Source organism: Malus sylvestris, chromosome 8 (assembly GCF_916048215.2).
Source record: "Malus sylvestris chromosome 8, drMalSylv7.2, whole genome shotgun sequence".
NCBI classification, from domain to species: Eukaryota; Viridiplantae; Streptophyta; class Magnoliopsida; order Rosales; family Rosaceae; genus Malus; species Malus sylvestris.
The window spans coordinates 19,617,954-19,638,381 of NC_062267.1; the positions used below are offsets into that span (position 1 = coordinate 19,617,954).

Genomic DNA, 20,428 nt, shown 5'->3' on the forward strand with positions numbered 1-20,428 from the left:
ACTAGTGCTAACTTATCAATTCATATGCATGAAGTTATTTTAGATTACGGAAGCATCCTCGAAGAGATGAATTTGCCTTCCGAGATCATAAGATTTTAGTCCATTATGCTATCTTGGATGTACTTTGGATTCAAAATAAGATGATAGTCAACTGTGCATTTGTATACACAGTAGTTACTGATATCATGATGAGTGATGATATTGAACCAAGTCCTGAAGATGAATATAGACGTAGAATTGATTGGTCAAACTGAAAACAAGCAATTCAGCTTGAACTTGATTCTCTTGCAAAACGTGAAGTGTTTGCGCTCGTAGTTCTTACAGCTCCACATATGAAGCATGTTGGCTATAAACGGGTTTTTGTAAGCACACATAATGAAAATAATGAAATAGTGTGATATAAGGCATGCATCGTGGCACAAGGCTTCTCTCAACACCTTGGGATCGATTACGAGGCGACGTACTCCCCTATTTTGGACGTCATACCTTATCAGTTTGGTAGTTTTCAAAAAATTGAATATGCAATTTATAGACATGGTAACCATGTATCTCTATGGGGATTTCAATACAAAAATCTATATGAAAGTTTTCGAACGACTTATATTGACTGGATCAAATAGTTCTATATCATGGAACACCCTCTTAATTAAATTGATGCGTGTCTTAATTAAATTGATGCGTTCACTCTGCCGATTGAAAAAGTTCTGGTGAATGTGGTATAACTGTCTGAGTGAGCATTTGATTAGACAGGGATATGTGTATAATGAACTATGCCCATGCGTGTTTATCAAAAGGTCACACTTTGGTTTTGTGATAGTTGCAATTTATGTCCATAACATGAATGCCATTAGAACTCCCAAAGAGCTTGAGAAAACTGCTTCGCACTTGAAGTCTGAATTTGAGATGAAAGATCTAGGTAAAACTCGATACTATCTCGACCTAGATTGAGCATTGTTCGGATAGTATTTATGATCCACAAATTGAACTACACCCAGAAGTTGTTGCGACTCTTTAATGAATATAGAGTGGAAAATTCAAGTACTTCCATGGTCATAAGAACACTAGATGTAAAATGAGACCATTTCCGTCCTAATAACTGAGGAAGAGGTTTTAGAGCCTGAAGTTCCGCATTTGAATGCAATTGGCGCTTTATTGTACTTAGCTTAGTGCACTAAATAGGACATTTCATTTGATGTTAATCTTTTGGAAAGATAAAACAAAACGCAGACACTAGAATGGTGTTAAGGACATCATTTTTTACCATAAGGGTACTACAAATTAAGTTTGTTCTATCTTTATTTATCTGAGAATAGATCATACTCGCTTGATCTTTAAAATAATGCTTGTCTTATTGATTATGCCGACATAGTTATTTATCTGACCCATACAAGACACATTCTCAAACGAGTTATGTCTTTACCATTGGAGACATCAAATACCTTGGAGGTCAACCAAACAGACCCTAGTTGCACCTTCTTCAAGCCATGCTGAAATTCTCGCCCTTCATGAAACTACTCGTGAGTGTTTCTGGCCGAGAGATGTTGTTGAGCATATTCAAAGCTTTGCGTACTTTCTTCGTCATTGACGTCCCTACAATGATCTATGATAACAAAACCGCTTGTATCGATGAGATCAAGAAATGATACATCAAATAAGACAACACCAAGCATAACACACTGAAATTCTTTTTCACAAATCAACAATAAGAACATCAAAAGATTGAAGTCAAGTAAATCTGATCCTATGACAACCTTGTTGACCTATTCACGACGTCACTACCAAATGCTACTTTTCAGAAACTTTTTAAAGTAATTGGTATGCATAAATTGTCTGATTTGCAATGCTAGTAGTTCTTACTGGAATTTTGTCAAACTCTGGTAGAGTATCTATAAGTATACTCACTTGACCTTAGTGTATCCTTTTCCTTAGATCATGCGCATTTTTTCCATTGGGTTTTTGCTAACCTGATGAGGTTTTAACGAGTTACCTACTCTGAGCTGGTCATACCCTTGTGCGTTCTACTTGCATTCTGAAGGCATTTAGTTTTGACTTAATGCATCTTCTCACTTTTATTCTTAAGCTATGAGTTTTATCTTACCTTGGATTTTACCATAGCTAGGTTTTGAGACTTGCATTTGCTCATTGTGCCAACTAGACAAGACGACTTCAACTACTTCTACATCATCCATGAAGATCTAATACGAGAACTACTTGAGTATTTACCCACTCAAGAGGGAGTGTTGTGATATCAATTATAGCACATGTGTGATATTGTAAATCATTGGTAGAAGAGATTTTTCAATGTGATCAGAACGTGGGATGGTACACTATTTATCACTATACAAATGGTAGGATATATGTGTTAAAAAGTTAATAATTTAAAAAATAAAATTTTCCACCACTTACATAAAAACACATGGTATACCACCTATATTCTGGTTATAATGAAAAATTTCTCCATTGGTAGATTGTTAGGATAATAGAAGATCTTATTTCTTTAGGTTTGTATTACTTACAAGACAAAGAATCCTGTCCATTTTAACATAAATACAGGCACAAGTGATGAAAAATATGCATCATAAAAATTCCTCAACTCTCTCTTTCTCTCTGTTGTCGCACCCTCTTTCTTCCTTCAATAATAATTCAATTATGTGTGTGGAGACCTAGCTAATTTAGGGTAGTTTGGCAAGCCAAAGGCATACTTGCCAACCATCCCTTCGCAAAGACTTTAGCATATCAGATTAAAGAATCAACCAAGGCTTTACATCAGCACTAGTCATATATATATGCAAGAAAAAGAAAAGGCGTGTTTTTGGTCGATGATCATTTGATTTAGTGACATTTAGTATATATTTTGCTAGTTCAGATATTTTGAACTCATATTGTATGAATGAGATCTTATTTTGTTGTTGTACTTAATAATAAAAAGCACAACTGATTTTGTGGCAAATTTATAATGCAATTCAGTGACGGATTCAAAATAAAAATTTCACGTGAACATGACATGACGAAGAAGCTATCAAATATTGATCAAGTTTTCAAATGGTTGTTTGTATAAGCTAATAAAAGTAGCAATTAAATTCAAAAACACCAATGTCACTGCATTTGTATTATTAATTTGGCCTTGCTTCAACCTCCTTTTTGAGGCATTTAATCGAACAAGTTGCAGACTTGGACCTCATGTTTGGGTGTGCAATTTAATGGGAGAAGAAGATGGTATGTGTTGTGTAGGGCAAACAGCCTGGATTGGTTCATGTATGCATCTGCCACCGGATGCAGGTGTTGGTGAACAGATGCAATGTATGTTTGTTCTTTTAATATAGGAGATATCCCACCATATAACGACATTAGATTAATTTTTCTTTTTATATAACTTCAGTACTATATGAGGCGGCATTGTATTTTTGACTTCCAAATAAAACGGTACATCAAAATAGAGTTGGTAGCCTCAATAAATACATCTGTGAGGGTTTTAGCTCGAATTAAGAGTTTGAAGCATTTACTCGTTTTCCTCTAGATCAACCATTTGGGTTAAATTCAATATATGTTAGAAGAGAACATAATGTACAATTTGATTTTGCACATGGAAAAGACACACACATGTTAGACAATAAAATACTTTTTTTTTGGTCGAAAAAATATTAATATGTTGCCATGTTGGGTAACATGTTTCGAATTCAGAACCTTGATCAATGTTGATTCCATGTTGAAGGAATATCAATTTCCTTGTAATTTTTCCTATTCAATTCATCAAAATTTATTACTTATTTTGTAACTGTATTGTGTGGATTGCCATTGCGACCGTCACAAATGTATGAGATCAAGTAATTTCTTGTGGATCCAAACTACAAGGGCTTCGTCATCCATAAGGACTTATGGTTGTTGATATGATTTTTGCTACCTGTGCAAATAGAGATAAAAACATTAAAAAAATACTTGCAAGAGTACAAGGTTATCGTAGTATAACAGCTCAAGTAAAGTCGTTTTCCACATGGATTGAATAGATAATTAATGTAAATACCAAATCTTAATTAATTATTTGAAAACAAAGTTTGGAAATGGTTGATTTTATGACTTAATAATAAAACGAATTTAGAAAGAAAAAAATTAAATAATTCGCAAAGTAAAGAAAGCAAAAGAAAACGTTTTTGGAAAGCAATTTAAACATTAGGGTTCTACCATCACCATTAACAATCCTACGCAATTACCAATTACTTATGAATTTCCACATACATGTTTTGAAGGTCAGATTTTCCTAATGCATATTTTCCTCGTGATGTTCAAGTGAAAACGTATATCTAACATGCAACCCATCTGTAATGTTTAGGTCAAATATAAGCAAGCAAAACTCATTAAGCTTTGTGAAAATCCTTTGAAAAACCATGCAATCTTTAAGAGCATGATGTTCGCCTTAAGTGAACTTACAATTACTAATCACAAGAAGCCTTCCTCAATTTCAGGGTGATGTTCCAACAGAAATTACATCAAATTACTTATCTAAATACCTTAATAGTCGCGAATCACTAAGAGAATTAGATAGTTTAAACACAGTGATTAATAATTCAAAGCAAGCATGCATCCATTCATAAGCAAATTTATAAAATCACATATTCATGCTAAGGCTCATGGTCTCGCCCTAGCAAAAGGACTAGTTACGAACAATCATAATAAAAACTAAACAAAATATCATTTACTAGAAAAAGAATTGAAAACACTTTGTAGGTAAAAAGTTTGAAATTCTCCAAAGTAATGCGTTCCCCCTTCTCAAAACCCTAATGGCTAAATAGCCTTATTTATACACTACTACAAAATAAAACCTACCTAGAAAAGGTCTTCTAAAAACTAGGAAACATAATAAAATAAAATAACTAATAAATACATTCCTATTCTAACTTTGAGAAATCAAGGCTCCAAATCAGGTCCAAAATGACTTGAATTAAAGCTTGAGATGTGTTGAACATAATTGCAGAAGGCCTCGAACCCAAAAGATATCATAATGGATGCCCAAAACGTCATTTTAACAACACTGCACACTGCTCCTTTATTTCATACACTTGGTAGAAAAAGTCAAAATTTTGACACAATCAAGCTGATAAACTCACGAACATCCTTCAATTAGAATCATTCCAAAATTCATCCGTTTGAATACTTTTTGCTCAAAAATAAGTCAAATGTCCTATATTAAAAATATAATTTAAAATATCAAATTTCATACAAAATAACCAATAAATTAAGTACTAAGATTATAATAAAATATATATTATAATATCGACTCATCAGTTATCATAAAAACTTAAAAAGTAAAAACATTTTCTTAGAAAAGAAACATCTGCCATGTACTTTTACAAAAAGGGCAGCGAGAATACAGAGATCGAAAGATGACTTCTACTTTTCCAGCTTCAACATAAAATCTTCGCTATATGTGCGCGCTTCTTTTTACATGTTTTTAGTAGAACACTTCTAACACAAGCACTACAAAATTAGTAACAATGATTAAACGACTAAATTGGCCAATTGAAAACACAAGAACTAATTGGCCAATTGAGTAAAATATAGGGAAAAATTGTTATCTTATGATAAACTTTTTAAATGATAGATTTGTTATAGATTTGTAAAATATAGGGAAAAATTGTTATACACTTTGGATAATGCTTGCGTCCTTTTGGAGATCGTTTATTTATTCCTACGTTAAACTAATCAATGATTCTGGTAATAAGTAGTATTCTCATGGTAAATCATCAATTTGTTTTATGTATATGAATGACTAAAAATCTTTAAATTCATAATTTTAGCACATATAATCTTTAGACGATGATAAAGAAAATAAATAGTTCTGATTATAATGTTTAGTTCGTTAATGGTAATGGAGAGACCCAAGCGGGTTTAATGGTTTAGGGATTTTTTATTGTAATTTTCTTACAATTTCTTCTGTAATACCACCCGAAGGAAAGGAGGAGGGAAAAGAAGAAAAAATCACATCATCTCAACTGTATTACCGAACCGATGAATACGACCTTGAATCCTGCTCATCGTCTTCTCCTCTCACCCAAACCATTCCAATTCCTGAAAACCAATCACCCAAATCCACAAGCCAACACAAACCCACCTCCATTTCCCAGTACTCCACTCCCCCACCTCACTCTTCGACCTCCAACTCACTCAAACTCACTGTTCGGCCGAGTGAACTCGCTCCTCCCGCGTTCCCACAGCTCCTCTTCGAGCCCCTCACAACCCCAATTCGTTCTCGAAATTCTTGTCTTATTTGCCTTCTCTCTGGCCCTTCTCTGCCTGCGCCTCTTCTCCGCCGTCCTATTGCCGGAGTTTCCTCGCCGGTGGCAGGGCCTCGTGTCGTTTGCTCCCGAAGCTGAAGCCAGAACCAGTGCCTACCCTCCGCACGTGTGGCAAGCAGTTGTTGCTTACGAGGACAGGAGGTTCTTTAGGCATTTTGGGATCGACCCAGTTGGGATTGCTCGTGCAGTGGTGTCATTTTCGGCCTTAGGCGGCGGCAGCACGATTACCCAGCAGGTACATTTTTGTTGAACGTTTTACGCACAGCATGTGTTCGACGTTTTTACTCAAAGAAATATATTTTCTGTTTTTTTAACTCCTTTTTTATTAGCTACAATAAACATATTTTGATATTTCGTTGCAAAAATGATGTGTTTATTGTGCATCATCATTATGTTGTTATCATGTCACTGTTGTGTCTTTGATATATAATAATATGTCGTCGATATGTCATTGTTGTGTCGTCTGATATATAAATAATGTATCGAAGTTACCGGAAATGATCGGCAAACCAATTGTATTGTTGTAGCTATTTTCCCTTTAGAAAATGGTTCCTTTTGTTCTTTCTTCTTTATTAATTTGTTATGTATGTGTAGAGAATAGTTTATAAAGCATGATTGATGGTTGTGATTTGTGAATGCATGGTCTGAAAACGGAATAGTTATATAAAGAACAATCAAGTTAGAATAAAAATAATGGTTTTTTAGCTTCTGGTGTCACATTGGCACGAGATCTTTATTACAGCTTGTAATGGCATGCGCGATGTTGTATTTATTTTGAAGTAAGAAGGGTATAAAATATAGAAATTTGGAATGCTAATTGTGTGAAAATGGTAAGGATATAAAAATTATGTTAATGCACGACACGCCAATCTTCTTAGTTTAGATAAGGACTTGCTGATGTTTGGCCGGCACTGAGATTTTAATATATTGCAAACCCAGCTGATCTTGGCACCGAATAAATCATTTTTATCTATTTTGTCTACCAGTTAGGAACAAGTGGGTGGAGAGAGACGTGTTGAGAGAGAGAGAGAGAGAGAGAGTCAACGCCAGTGTAAAACCCAGAAGCAGAATTGGACAAAAGGCATGGAGATAGCCAGAATAGACCATTTCCAGCCTCAACAAAACAAACCTTTGTCAAACCCTCTATTTGTTTTTGCTCTTCATTCCGTCCAACCCCTGCATGGGGTCCTTCTTATTCATCCCTACCGTTTTCTTACCTTTTCTTCTCTTCATTCTCGTCTCCGGTGGTTCTTTCTCAGAGTTCATATACCCGGACTTCTCAGCTTCTCACTTCCACTTCATTGACAACGCCGGTGCCTTCTTGTCCTCTCGAAATGGAACATTTAAAGCTGCTATTGTCAATCCGGATGCTAATCAACTTAACTTCTATTTGTGCATCATCCATACGGCATCCAACACCATCATCTGGACTGCTAATCGTGACGCTTCCATCTCGGCTTCTGCTGAGATGAATCTTACGGCTAAAGGTATTAGCATCTCAGATGACGATGGTAATCCTGTATGGTCAACTCCACAATTCAAGTCATCAGTTTCTGCATTATTGCTGAATGAAATGGGTAATCTTATCCTTCTTGATCAGTTCAATCGTTCCCTTTGGGAAAGTTTTCAAAACGCAACAGATACGATTGTGAATGGGCAACACTTACCAGTTGGGTCTTTTCTGTCCAGTACTCTATCGAATTTTTCAACTGGTGATTACAGGCTCGTACTAAGTGGTTCTGATGCAATACTGCAATGGCATGGACAGACATATTGGAAATTGTCAATGGATACAAGTGCTTATACAAACTCAAACACTATAGTGGAGTACATGGCCATTAACGGAAGAGGTCTTCAACTGCTTGGTCGTAATGGAACAGTGGTTGTGATTCAGGTGCTCTTATCACCCTCTGAGTTTCGTATTGCCAAGTTGGATTCCTCTGGCAAATTCATTGTCCAAAGATTTTCTGGTACAGACTGGAAGCAAGAATTTGTTGGGCCAGCCGGTGATTGTCAAATTCCATCTGTTTGTGGCAGACTTGGTTTGTGTACTGCATCCACCACCCATAGTTGTTCATGCCCTGCAAACTTCCTTGTAGGTTCACAAGATACAGGTGGTTGTGTGCCAAGTGGTTCTTATTCATTGCCGGTTCCTTGCAACTCAACCGATAACAGTAGTCAATTAAATTCACCAGCCGTCTCATATTTCAGGCTTGACTACGGTACGGATTATTTTTCCAATATTTTCTCTGATCCTGTAAGATATGGTGTCAATTTGTCAACCTGTCAAGATCTCTGCTCAAAAGACTGCTCTTGCTTGGGAATTTTCTATGGAAATTCATCTGGTTCTTGCTATACACTTAAAGATGATTTGGGTTCCATTTTTGTGAGTGAAGGTGCTCAAAATGACCTGTTGGGCTACATCAAAGCTCTTGTTGGATCTTCTCCATCAAACTTCAGTGATAATAAGAATCCTAGTAGAAAAAAGTTTCCTGTAGTTGCTCTGGTGCTTTTGCCATTCAGTGGGTTCTTTCTGTTGGTAGCTCTAGGTTTCCTCTTGTGGGGAAGACGGGGACAATCAAAGAAAAGAGACACAAAATTGGGGCATTTTGGGTCACTTTCCTCAGGAGATATGGATGCTTTCTACATCCCCGGTTTACCTAGGAGGTTTGATCTTGAAGAACTTGAAGTGGCTACAGATGGTTTCAAGACCCTGATCGGTTCAGGTGGGTTTGGTGCTGTGTATAAGGCTGTTCTACCTGATAAAACTGTTGTGGCTGTAAAAAAGATAATGAATTTAGGTGTTCAAGGGAAAAAGGATTTCTGCACCGAGATTGCAATAATTGGTAATATTCACCATGCCAATTTGGTCAAATTGAAAGGGTTTTGTGCCCAAGGGAGACAACGCCTTCTGGTTTATGAGTATATGAATCGTGGCTCACTTGACCGGAGTCTTTTTGGCACTGGACCAGTCTTAGAATGGCAAGAGAGGCTTGACATAGCACTAGGGACAGCACGTGGGCTTGCATACCTGCACAGTGGATGCGAACAGAAGATAATCCACTGTGATGTCAAGCCAGAGAACATTCTCTTGCATGACCAATTTCAGGCAAAGATCTCAGATTTTGGTCTTTCAAAGCTTTTAACTCCTGAACAGTCTAGTCTGTTTACAACTATGAGAGGCACACGGGGTTATCTTGCACCAGAATGGCTAACTAATTCTGCAATCTCGGAAAAAACTGATGTCTATAGTTTTGGAATGGTACTTCTTGAACTTGTGAGTGGTAGGAAAAATACATTACGACTGCAAAGCCATAGCCTGAATAACAGTGGGAGTGGTGGCGGCCAGTCATCATCATCATCCGTGTCATTACTTGTTTATTTTCCTCTATTTGCACTGGAGATGCATGAGCAGGGGAGGTACTTGGAGCTTGTTGACTTGAGATTGGAGGGACGGGTGACAAGTGAAGAAGTGGAGAAATTTGTGCGTGTCGCATTGTGCTGTGTTCAGGAGGATCCAACACTCAGGCCAAGTATGAATACGGTTGTTGGCATGCTGGAAGGTGGGATCCCTTTAGGTCAGCCAAATTTGGAATCATTGAATTTCTTGCGCTTTATTGGGCGTGGGTTCGCTGAGGCTTCTATGATAGATGAGGGAACTGATCAAAATGACAGAGTGTTGTATCCAGAAGCATATGCTTCAACAGCAACAATGGGCTCGCGTACTTTCTTCTCTTACGTCTCTTCACAGCAGGTTTCAGGCCCAAGATAGTGTTTTAGTTAAGCAGCTTGTGTATAGTTTAATTGTGAACGGGAATTAAATGTTTGTGATTTTGGATTTAATTTTGTTTCACTATGTATTAGAATCTACTGTATAATTCTTACATTCCACAAGGTCCAAGCTCTGCGAATGATTGTTATTTGTGCGGTTTGTGTAAAGAGTTATTTGAGTAAGTAATAAGAGTTAATTGTATGGAAATTGGATGTATCTTTTCTATTATGTTGCCACCTGTTTGCCTGAGTTTCCTTCTCACTTCGTTTGTTATGCAGTCAGAGACATAATTTCACTCATGGTATTTATATTTTCTATTAACAAACCTCATCTTTCCTCTGCTCACTATTTGCCTGTTTGTGATTTACATTGTAAGAACTACAAGGTGGATTTGAATTTGTATGACGCTCTGATATATACCGCAGAAGAATTCATTTGGTTTTCAGTATTCAGTTTTATAAATATATTGCAGTGTCGTTTGCTTTCTCGACTAATGATTCTATATATTCTTCTTGTTCTGATCTCACATGGCAGCTGGTGAAAAATACTTTCCTTAAAAATGAACGCACATTCTCAAGAAAATTGGTTGAGATGGTGTTGTCACTAGCATTGGAGAGGACAATGTCAAAGGGGGAAATATTGAGCTGCTATACGAGTAAGGTCAGATATACTTGTCATTTATCGGATCACTGAACGTATCTCTCTGACATGCCTCTATATTAATTGTGTTTAATATTCTTTATCCATAAGTATACAATATACAAGTTTATCTTTCACGGATGGCATTTCTCTGTTGTACTTTTGAACTCACTACAAGTCCAGATGGTTATTAGGTGCAATTTCGGTGAGGTCCTAGGATTACTGCAATATTGTTCTCCGTTTTTAGTTGGGTTGTCGTATGCTCGGTAGTGTTAGGGAATGACTTAGGTTAGTGCCAGGTGTCGTTAGTAGAGTAAAGAATATGGAGTTAGTTATAAGGTGGTTGTATTTATATATAAGTGAGGGAAAACATATTGTAACTAAGATATGGAAATATACATAACATTTCTTTTACTCTCTCTCCTTCCTCTCTCTACATTTTCTCTCTGTACTTTCCTTCATTACTGTTGACATGGTATCTTCGCCGGCAAAGGGTAACACCGTCGTCGGTTCCTGATCGCTGTGCTTCCGCTCGTCTTGTTCGTGCTTTCGTCTTGGTAATAATTGTTCTCGTCTTGCTCGTCTCGTTTCGTCGTCGTGGATCTCAGTCGGTTGCTGCAACCCTAGAAATTTGGGGCTTTTTCGTCTGTCGTTCTCGTCATGGTTACAGTTGCTCAATTAGCACTTACTCAGTCACCAATTTCTTCGCTGATTCCTAGTGTTGGTAACACTGTCACTGTCAAATTGGATGATTCCAATTATGTTACCTGGAATTTTCAAATGGGGCTTTTATTAGAAGGAAATGGAATTTTTGGTTTTGTGGATGGATCCATTCCTTGCCCAGATAAATATCAGGATTTTGATTCTGAGGAAGAAACTGTTACTAATTCACATCATATTACTGACGATTACAAAGTATGGAAGATTCATGATAAAGCTCTCATGACTCTAATCACTGCTACATTGTCCACTGCTGCTCTGTCCTGTGTTATTGGTTGTCAAAGTTCACAGGACATGTGGAATAATCTGAAGGAACGGTTTTCTAACATGACTAGAACCAGTATTGTTCAAATGAAGATTGATCTGCAGAACATAAGGAAAGGGTCCGAGTCTATTGATTTGTATCTGCAGCGCATCAAGGACTGTAGGGATCAACTTGCTGTTGTTGGAGTGTTTATTTCAGATGAGGATATTGTAATTGTTGCTCTTAAAGGGCTTCCGCATGAGTTTAATACTATCAAGGCAGTTATAAGGGGCAGAGAGAATTTTGTGTCTTTAAAGGAATTGCGTTCCCAATTGAAAGCTGAAGAGGCTACTTTGGACGAAGTTATTAAACAGGCTCCTATCATGTCTGCTATGTATGCTTCTAATTCAGTCTATGATGTTGGGGGATCATCTGGTGGTGCCGCACATAATGCATCTCAACATTCTGTCAATAGTTCTCCTTTTCCGATCTCTTCAACCCCAGTGTTTCAACAAATGCCATTTCCTAATCAAATGTTCCAGATGAATAGTCCTCTTGCTTTTGTATCTCAGGGTGGTTCAGGGACTTATAACAATTTCAGGGGGAATAACTTCAAACCAAAGGGGAAAGGCAAGAAATTTTATAATAATTTTCAGCAACCTCAACAAACTGGTGCTTCATTTCCACAGCAGTCTTCCTTAAATAATTTTCATCAGGGCTCTTCTTTTCAGTCTCTCCTTTCTCCTCTGCCTACTGAGCAAGGATATCAACCTTTGCAGATTTGTCAAATATGTAATAGGAAAGGTCATGGTGCTCTTCATTGTTTTCAAAAAGGGTGTCAAATTTGCAATCGGAAAGGGCATACTGCTGCAACCTGTTTTGATCGAAATAGTGGTTTTTCTTCGATGGTACCTCCCCAGTTTTCTTCATCGTCCCACGGGTTCTCTCCACAGCAGTTTCAACCCTCTCAACAGGCTACTTTTCCTGCACCATTTCCACCTGCTCATGTGGTTCATCCTCCTCAGTTTCATCCTGCCATGATGAACTCTCAAAATCATTCTCCGGTTGCTATGACTGCGCAAACTACTTCTTCTCCCTCTGCACCACAGCAAGAATATTGGTTGCTTAACTCAGGGGCCACCCATCACATGACTTCTGATTTGTCTAACATTCACATGGTTGCTCCTTACTCATCCTCTGATACTGTCACTGGTGCTAATGGAGAAGGTTTACATATTGCTCATATTGGCCATTCTAATCTTCCATTACAGTCTCATACTCTTTGTCTCAAATCTGTCTTACATGTACCTCAATTATCACAACATTTATTGTCTATGCATCAACTGTGCAAGGATAATAATTGTAGGTGTATTGTTGATGAGTCTTCTGTGTGCATACAGGACAAGGTCACTCAGGAAATTCTGTATCGAGGATTGAGTAACAATGCTGTCTATCCTTTACCAGTAATGAAGTCTTCTCCCGTTTCTCCCGCAGCATATATTGGACAAAGAATAAATTCTGCACTCTGGCATTGCAGATTGGGTCATCCTGCTTCTTCAGTAGTCAAGGCAGCTTTTTCTAAGGCTGATATTCCTTTTAAGTGTCTCGATTCTTTCTATACTTGTAAAGCTTGTTTACAAGGCAAATTTGCCAATCTACCTTTTCCTTCTTTGGCTTCAAAGTCTGTAATTCCTTTTGAAGTCATTCACACTGATGTTTGGGGTCCGTCACCTAGTTTGTCTATTGAAGGATATAGGTATTATGTGTCCTTTATTGATGAATGTACAAGGTACACATGGATATTTCCTATCATGAATAAAGCTGCTGTTTTTGATCTGTTTGTCCAATTTCAAGCTTTTGTGCAAAATTTCTTTAATGTTCATATCCGAATATTGCAAAGTGATGGTGGTGGAGAGTATATTGGGATTCATTTTCAGAATTTTCTTAAGGACAAGGGTATTTTGCATCATAAGTCTTGCCCTTACACTCCTCAACAAAATGGGCTTGTCGAGAGGAAGAATCGGCATATTACCGAGACAGCTATCACTCTTCTTCAACAAGCTTGTCTTCCTCCTCAGTTTTGGTACCATGCATGTGCCACAACAGTATATCTTATTAATCGAATGCCTACATCGGTCTTGTCTATGAAGTCTCCCTTTGAAGTGTTATATCATTCTTCACCCAAACTAGATCACTTGAAGATTTTTGGTTGTGCTTGTTATCCGTCATTGAAGCCTTATAGATCTCATAAGCTTGCCCCAAAGACCAGTGAATGCATATTTTTGGGATATGCTGCTCAGTATAAAGGGTTTATCTGCTTTAATCCTACAGACAATAAACTAATTGTCTCTAGGCATGTTCTATTTGATGAACGTCATTTTCCTGCAACTCTTATGGCTCGTCATTTTGTCTCTGGTTCCAAGGTGGCTTCCATGTCTTCCACTGTACCCTCCAACACTTTTCATCATCCTCCTTTAGCATCTATACCGGTTTCACAAGTGTTCTCCCGGGATTCAAGTTCTCCGCATAGTCCTCTAGTATGTTCTTCAACACCACGTGAGTTTGTTTCTTCTGGTACCATTTCCTCCCTACCAGGGGATATTTCCATGGGTCACCTGTCCAGTGCAGCTCTTTCTGGTCAAGCCATGTCTGAGTTACATCCTGATACTCATCTGTCTCAAGTATCTGAGTTGCAACAAGTTTCTGTTGCTGCTGTTAACTCTCATCCTATGCAGACTCGGTCCAAGTCGGGCATTTTTAAGAAAAAGCAGGCCTTTTCTGTTGACGTTCAAGCTGGTGCTCAGGAACCTCAGTCCTACTCTGCTGCTTGTAAATTGTCCGAGTGGCGAGGAGCAATGCAGGACGAGATGGATGCTCTTCTTCAGCAGAAAACTTGGACCTTGGTTCCCCTTCCTCCCGATAAGAACTTGGTTGGGTGTAAATGGATTTATAAGATCAAAACACATCCTGATGGTACTGTTGCTCGGTACAAAGCTCGGTTAGTGGCTAAGGGATTTTCACAGGAGGCGGGGTTAGATTATTATGAGAATTTTAGTCCTGTGGTTAAACCTACCACAATGAGACTTCTTCTTTCTTTGGCTGCTTCTAATGGCTGGCAACTCAACCAATTGGATGTCAAAAATGCTTTTTTACATGGCTTTCTTGACGAGGAAGTATATATGGCTCAACCTCAGGGTTTTGTCGATCCTCTTCACCCCACACATGTGTGTAAACTCCAAAGATCTCTATATGGGTTGAAGCAGGCTCCCCGAGCATGGAATGAGCGTTTTACTAAATTTCTTCTTACTTTGGGCTTCAAATCCTCTTATGCTGATCCATCCTTGTTTGTCAAGTATGAGAATCAGTCTATTGTTGTTCTTTTGTTGTATGTGGACGACATTATTCTTACCGGTAATAGTGTTGCTGGGGTTCACAGTGTGATACAACAGTTGACTGCAGAGTTTGATATGAAAGATCTTGGTCTTCTGCATTATTTTCTTGGGTTACAGATTGAGTATCGTTCCAGTGGTCTTTTTGTTTATCAATCCAAGTATATCACGGATTTGTTACACAAGGCAGACATGTTCCATTGCAAGCCGTGCCTTACTCCCTGTCATCCTAATCATAAGCTGTTGACTCATGGCAGTCCCTCTTTCTCAGATCCTTTCAAATATCAGAGTATCGTTGGGGCGCTTCAATATCTAACTTTTACTCGCCCTGACATAGCCTATTCCGTGAATCAGGTTTGTCAGTTTATGCATGCTCCTCTTGAAGATCATTTCATTGCTGTTAAAAGGATCTTGCGATATCTCCGTGGCACTATGCAGATTGGTATCCATTTTACCCCTGGATCTCTTGATATTAAAGCATATACTGACGCTGATTGGGCTGGAGATCCCAATGACCGTCGTTCCACCACTGGTTTTGTTGTGTTTTTTGGTTCTAATCCTATTTCTTGGAGTTCCAAGAAACAACATACAGTGAGTCGCTCGTCTACTGAAGCTGAATATCGTGCTATGGCCACCACTACTGCTGAAATCGTATGGCTTCAACAGCTTTTACGGGATCTGCATATTTCTTGTCAATCTGTACCCCTTCTTCATTGTGATAATCTTTCTGCTATGGCATTGGCTACTAATCCTATCCTTCATTCCAAAGCCAAGCACATCGAGATAGATTGCCATTTTGTTCGTGAACGAGTTCAACAAGGGACGATCATGCTTCAGTTTGTCTCTACCACAGAACAGTGTGCTGATGTGCTCACCAAAGGTTTATGTTCCTCTCAGTTTCAGGTTCATTGTTCCAATCTTATGTTGGGTTCTTCCCTTCATAAGATTGCGGGGGAATGTTAGGGAATGACTTAGGTTAGTGCCAGGTGTCGTTAGTAGAGTAAAGAATATGGAGTTAGTTATAAGGTGGTTGTATTTATATATAAGTGAGGGAAAACATATTGTAACTAAGATCTGGAAATATACATAACATTTCTTTTACTCTCTCTCCTTCCTCTCTCTACATTTTCTCTCTGTACTTTCCTTCATTACTGTTGACAGGTAGGAGGCTTGTAGTTTTGCAGATATCTAAGATACCCAGTTACGGAGATCTTTTATTCACTCCTGAAAGATATCTAAGAGGAATGTGCAAGGCACTTCATGAGAAATACATCTACATATAGAATACGTTACACATAGATACATTGTACAGATATTATTGTGGTTGACGAGAATCTAAACATTATATATAACAGAGCTAAGGTGTATGACAGATATACTGGGGACATGGAATTTATGGCGTTGAATCAGCATCTGCATTTTATTTTGGTAAGCATCCATCTTGTCTAAGTTTGGGGGAGTCCTCAATGCTCGCTGGATTAATACCTGCCCCAGAACTTCGATCGCCACTCAGAGATCCTTCCAGGTTTGTCATTTCTATTATTGTTTTGGTTCTTTTTTAGCTTTCTTCCATGGTAGTTCCAGAACTGCAAAGTATTTCAATTTGTTTTCTGGTCAGTAGTTTAATACAAGTTAAAGCAATCTTTTACTATGTCATAGAGGAAAAACTTTCCAAGCCAGAGTTTTGAAGAGGATGGTGGACGTAGGCTACCTTGACATTGAAACAGCACTTTCCGTCATGAAACAATATCTTCCTCTGCAAGTTAATGAGTCAGAAGCCCCTAATGTCCTTCCCCCGGGAGGTATGTTACATACCCTATGTACATGTTTCCGACGGCTACATATAAGATGTCCGTTGATGATCATGATGCATCCTATGCCGCTGTTCTAAATCTTGAGCTAAAAATTATTTCTTTTTACTAACGATTTTTTTTTCTTTTTCGCTTCGTTACTTTCTAATGGTCTTGTTGGTTTGGGATTTTACTGTTGCTTTTTATCTCAGGAGGTAGAAACTCCAAATTCAAGGACATATGGGACTGGGAAACAGAAAGTAAAATATTGGAAGCATGTGAGGATATGGACAGATGGGCTATCAATGTCCTACATACTACTTCACCAAATTCTTTGGTGCATCCAATTACTGGTTGTGACCTGTGACTGGGGAGTCCTAGACTCCTAGGACAAAGAACAATACAAATCTTAAACAAGGACACTGGATCCTATGGGGTTCCTTTTTGCTGAACAATCATTGTGCTGCATCCATAAGCAATATCTTTCACTTGGTCGTATTCTTGGGAATATTAATTACTTCTTTTGTAATAGATATTTTTCTTCCTACATCTGTGGTTGCTGTAAAATTGCTGGGATTACAATGTGTCATGCAGAATTTCTAACAATTATTAGTTCTTCTTACAAGAAATTTTCTGTTATGAGTGAACCATTAAGAAAGTTTCCATTACTAACTAGTTCTTCTTGCAAGAAACCTTGATTGTGAAATATTGATTGATAATTGAACCATCTTTATGAGAATTGTGTGGAAGTAGGATGCTAGTGAATAAAATTGGTATTGACCTTGTTATTTACGAGATTCGAACTTAAGATTCTTGAATAAAATAGAGTTTTATATAACATTCTTGAATAAAATATCCCATTGACTTGATTTGATTCATGAATCCAAGAAATAGTGAAATTCATGATCTCTATCAATTCTAAAGTCCACTATTTGATCAATTGATGTCATTTCATTAAGCCTCCTAAATTACTTTCATCCATCCTAAAGATTTCATTTAAGTTGGATTTTGGTTATTCATCACGTTAGTAAAGGAAATTGAGGTTCCACCATAAAATTATTTTGCAATAGTAGCCCAACTTACTTATAAGCTTATGCAAGGTCACTCTTTCCATCAATGTGAGATTATTCTCAACACGCCTCCTCACATGTCGTGAATTTTCAAGCCTAACACGTGGACAACACAATGGGTGACGTGGAGCGCATGTGGCCGTTTGACTTCACATGTGGCGCATCTTAAGCAAGTTGTCAAACCAACTCTATTTAGGATTTGGGTAGGCATTAGGAACGGGTTCTGACACTTTCAAAAGTCTACCTTGTAGACTTAACACTCCATGTAAAATTGAATTGAAATACCTACTTATGGTCTCCCGGACCGACAAATGCTACTCCCAATTGTGCAATTCTTTACATGATGTGCAAATATTTGCAAAAACATGCAAACTTGTTCTTCCATTGTCACTACACCATCCAATTTGACTCTTACTGTGGTCACTAAGCATCTGATTTGGTTCACACAGTGAGCATCATCATGTCCTATTATATTGTCTAAATACGCTGACCCTACCATTCTCTTGACAAATGTGTAATTTCTAAGTGCAAGTTTCCAATTTCGCCTTCTAGCAGAATTATGACTGATCATAAACCACATCATCAACCAAGTCACACTATTCAAGTACCACAACTTATCAATGAAGCAGCCACAATCTTCCTTTCATTCATGTCTAGTGAAAATATAAAATAACTTTATTAGGTGTTGGCAAATAAATAAATCATTGGATGTATGTGTAATGACACAAGAAGTATACAAGAAGACATGATTGTTAGCCAGTTAAAGCAAGAATGTAAACAAGATTAAACATTCGTAGGATGCAAGAATACATGGTTATTGTCTAATTATCTTGCTATTTGGCCATGAATGGATGGTTATTGGCTAATTATCTTGCTGTCTAATTTTGATGTATTGAAGTATATTTTTCCCTTATAAAGATCACTAATGTCGATTTAAGAATTAGAATTTCCTAGTCTTCAGAATGGGAGACATAAAATGGTGAATTTAGTATGTGTTTTCTGTTCTGTTGAATAATTGTTTCAAATTAATGTGTTTTGCAGGAAAGACATAGAATACATGTGCACAACATTGGAAGTTCAAACTTGAATTCAGAATCACAGTCTGCTTTTAGCTGAAACAGAGGGATATTATACAATGCAACAAAACTATACAAACTTTGACATTCATGTTCGACATTCATATTCATTTGTTATTACGATGGATGATTCAGTTAGATGTTGTAACAAATGGTTCAGATCTTGACTTACAACAAACCTTAAATTTCAACCCCAACAATAAACCCTAAAATTCAAAAATTCTAATTAAAACACAAAATTATATAAATCAGTTGCAAAATTAGAAAGAAAACAATAACTAGATTCAATCAATTGAAAGAAAATTGCAATAAAAATAGAAGGAGAAGGGAAGAATAGAAGGAGGAGGAGGAGGAGGAGTAGGAGAAGAAGAACATGAAATTCAGACGATGAAGTAGAAGAAAGAGTAAGAGAAGACGAACCTGGGATTCTGACGAGAGAGCTAGCGCGAGAGGCAGAGAGAGCACGGAGAGAGGATGCAGTGAGCGAGACCCGACTAAATAATAAAAAAACTAATGAAACCATTTTAACTTTGAGTTTTAACGATAAAGATAAAATAAAGGGTAAAGTGAATGGTATCAGGATTGATTTTTTACTATAAAAATATGGGTTTTCATTAAGGTAAACAGTACCGAAAGCTTTTTGTTAAAGTTTCCTAAATAATATCGTAGTTTTGGAAAGGATAAGTAATCGGGTATTATTTAATACATACGGACACCAAAGACATGGCTCCGTATTATTAGTCTTATCTGGTGAGTTCTATGGCGTATCAAATAAGGCCTAAGTGTTTGGTTAACTCATGACCTTACTTTGCAGGTGCCTAATTTGCTGATGATTTCCCCATTGCCATTTTGTTCTTGGCAGAGTGAGTTTCGATGGTCATGAATTTCGTAATTATCATAGACTGGTCTAACTGAGCATGCCAAAATGTTGACCCTAAAAAGCCAATGTAGCACGCATATCGAGTAACTAGATCTAACTATGTTGTTCTTGTGAATGTAGGTGTGCCAACTCACAACCGAGCTACGTTGGATGAGTAGAATAAATGTAGTGGTGGTGACCTTTTTAGGCGAAAGAATTAGAAACTTTTTGGGCCGCCGAGACATGGATAGATAACCAACCAACCTAAGAGAAATGCTATTTACTTGTCCAAACTGGAGTTGCTCCTATGATGCTTGATTTTACAACTTCAATGCAATTTATGCATCAAAACTGAAGGTATCGCTGGCTGTCAACAAAGTGATGTTTACTTATCCACACTAAAGATATATTGGCATAAGGGTGATGGTAGTTAGTGTTTTTCCTGGGGGGGGGTGTGAGAAGGTTTTCTTGTAGAGCAATGTTTTTGTGTAGAGCGTTTTATATTGTTTTTTAAGTTGAGGAGACTTTTCATGTAGCAGAACTTCTTCTATTTATAATTTACTAGCAGAGAGCACACAC

The 20,428-nt window shown here is 37.5% G+C and overlaps 1 protein-coding gene across 1 annotated transcript; it reads left to right on the forward strand.

Annotated features, from left to right (window-relative positions):
* Positions 1 to 6,388: 6,388 nt before the first annotated feature.
* LOC126633391 (G-type lectin S-receptor-like serine/threonine-protein kinase At5g35370) lies at positions 6,389 to 10,269 on the forward strand. Its single transcript, XM_050303977.1, has 2 exons — positions 6,389 to 6,525; positions 7,277 to 10,269. Exon 2 carries the CDS (start codon positions 7,471 to 7,473, stop codon positions 10,060 to 10,062), a length of 2,592 nt encoding a protein of 863 aa, XP_050159934.1. The 5' UTR covers positions 6,389 to 6,525; positions 7,277 to 7,470; the 3' UTR covers positions 10,063 to 10,269.
* Positions 10,270 to 20,428: the final 10,159 nt, after the last annotated feature.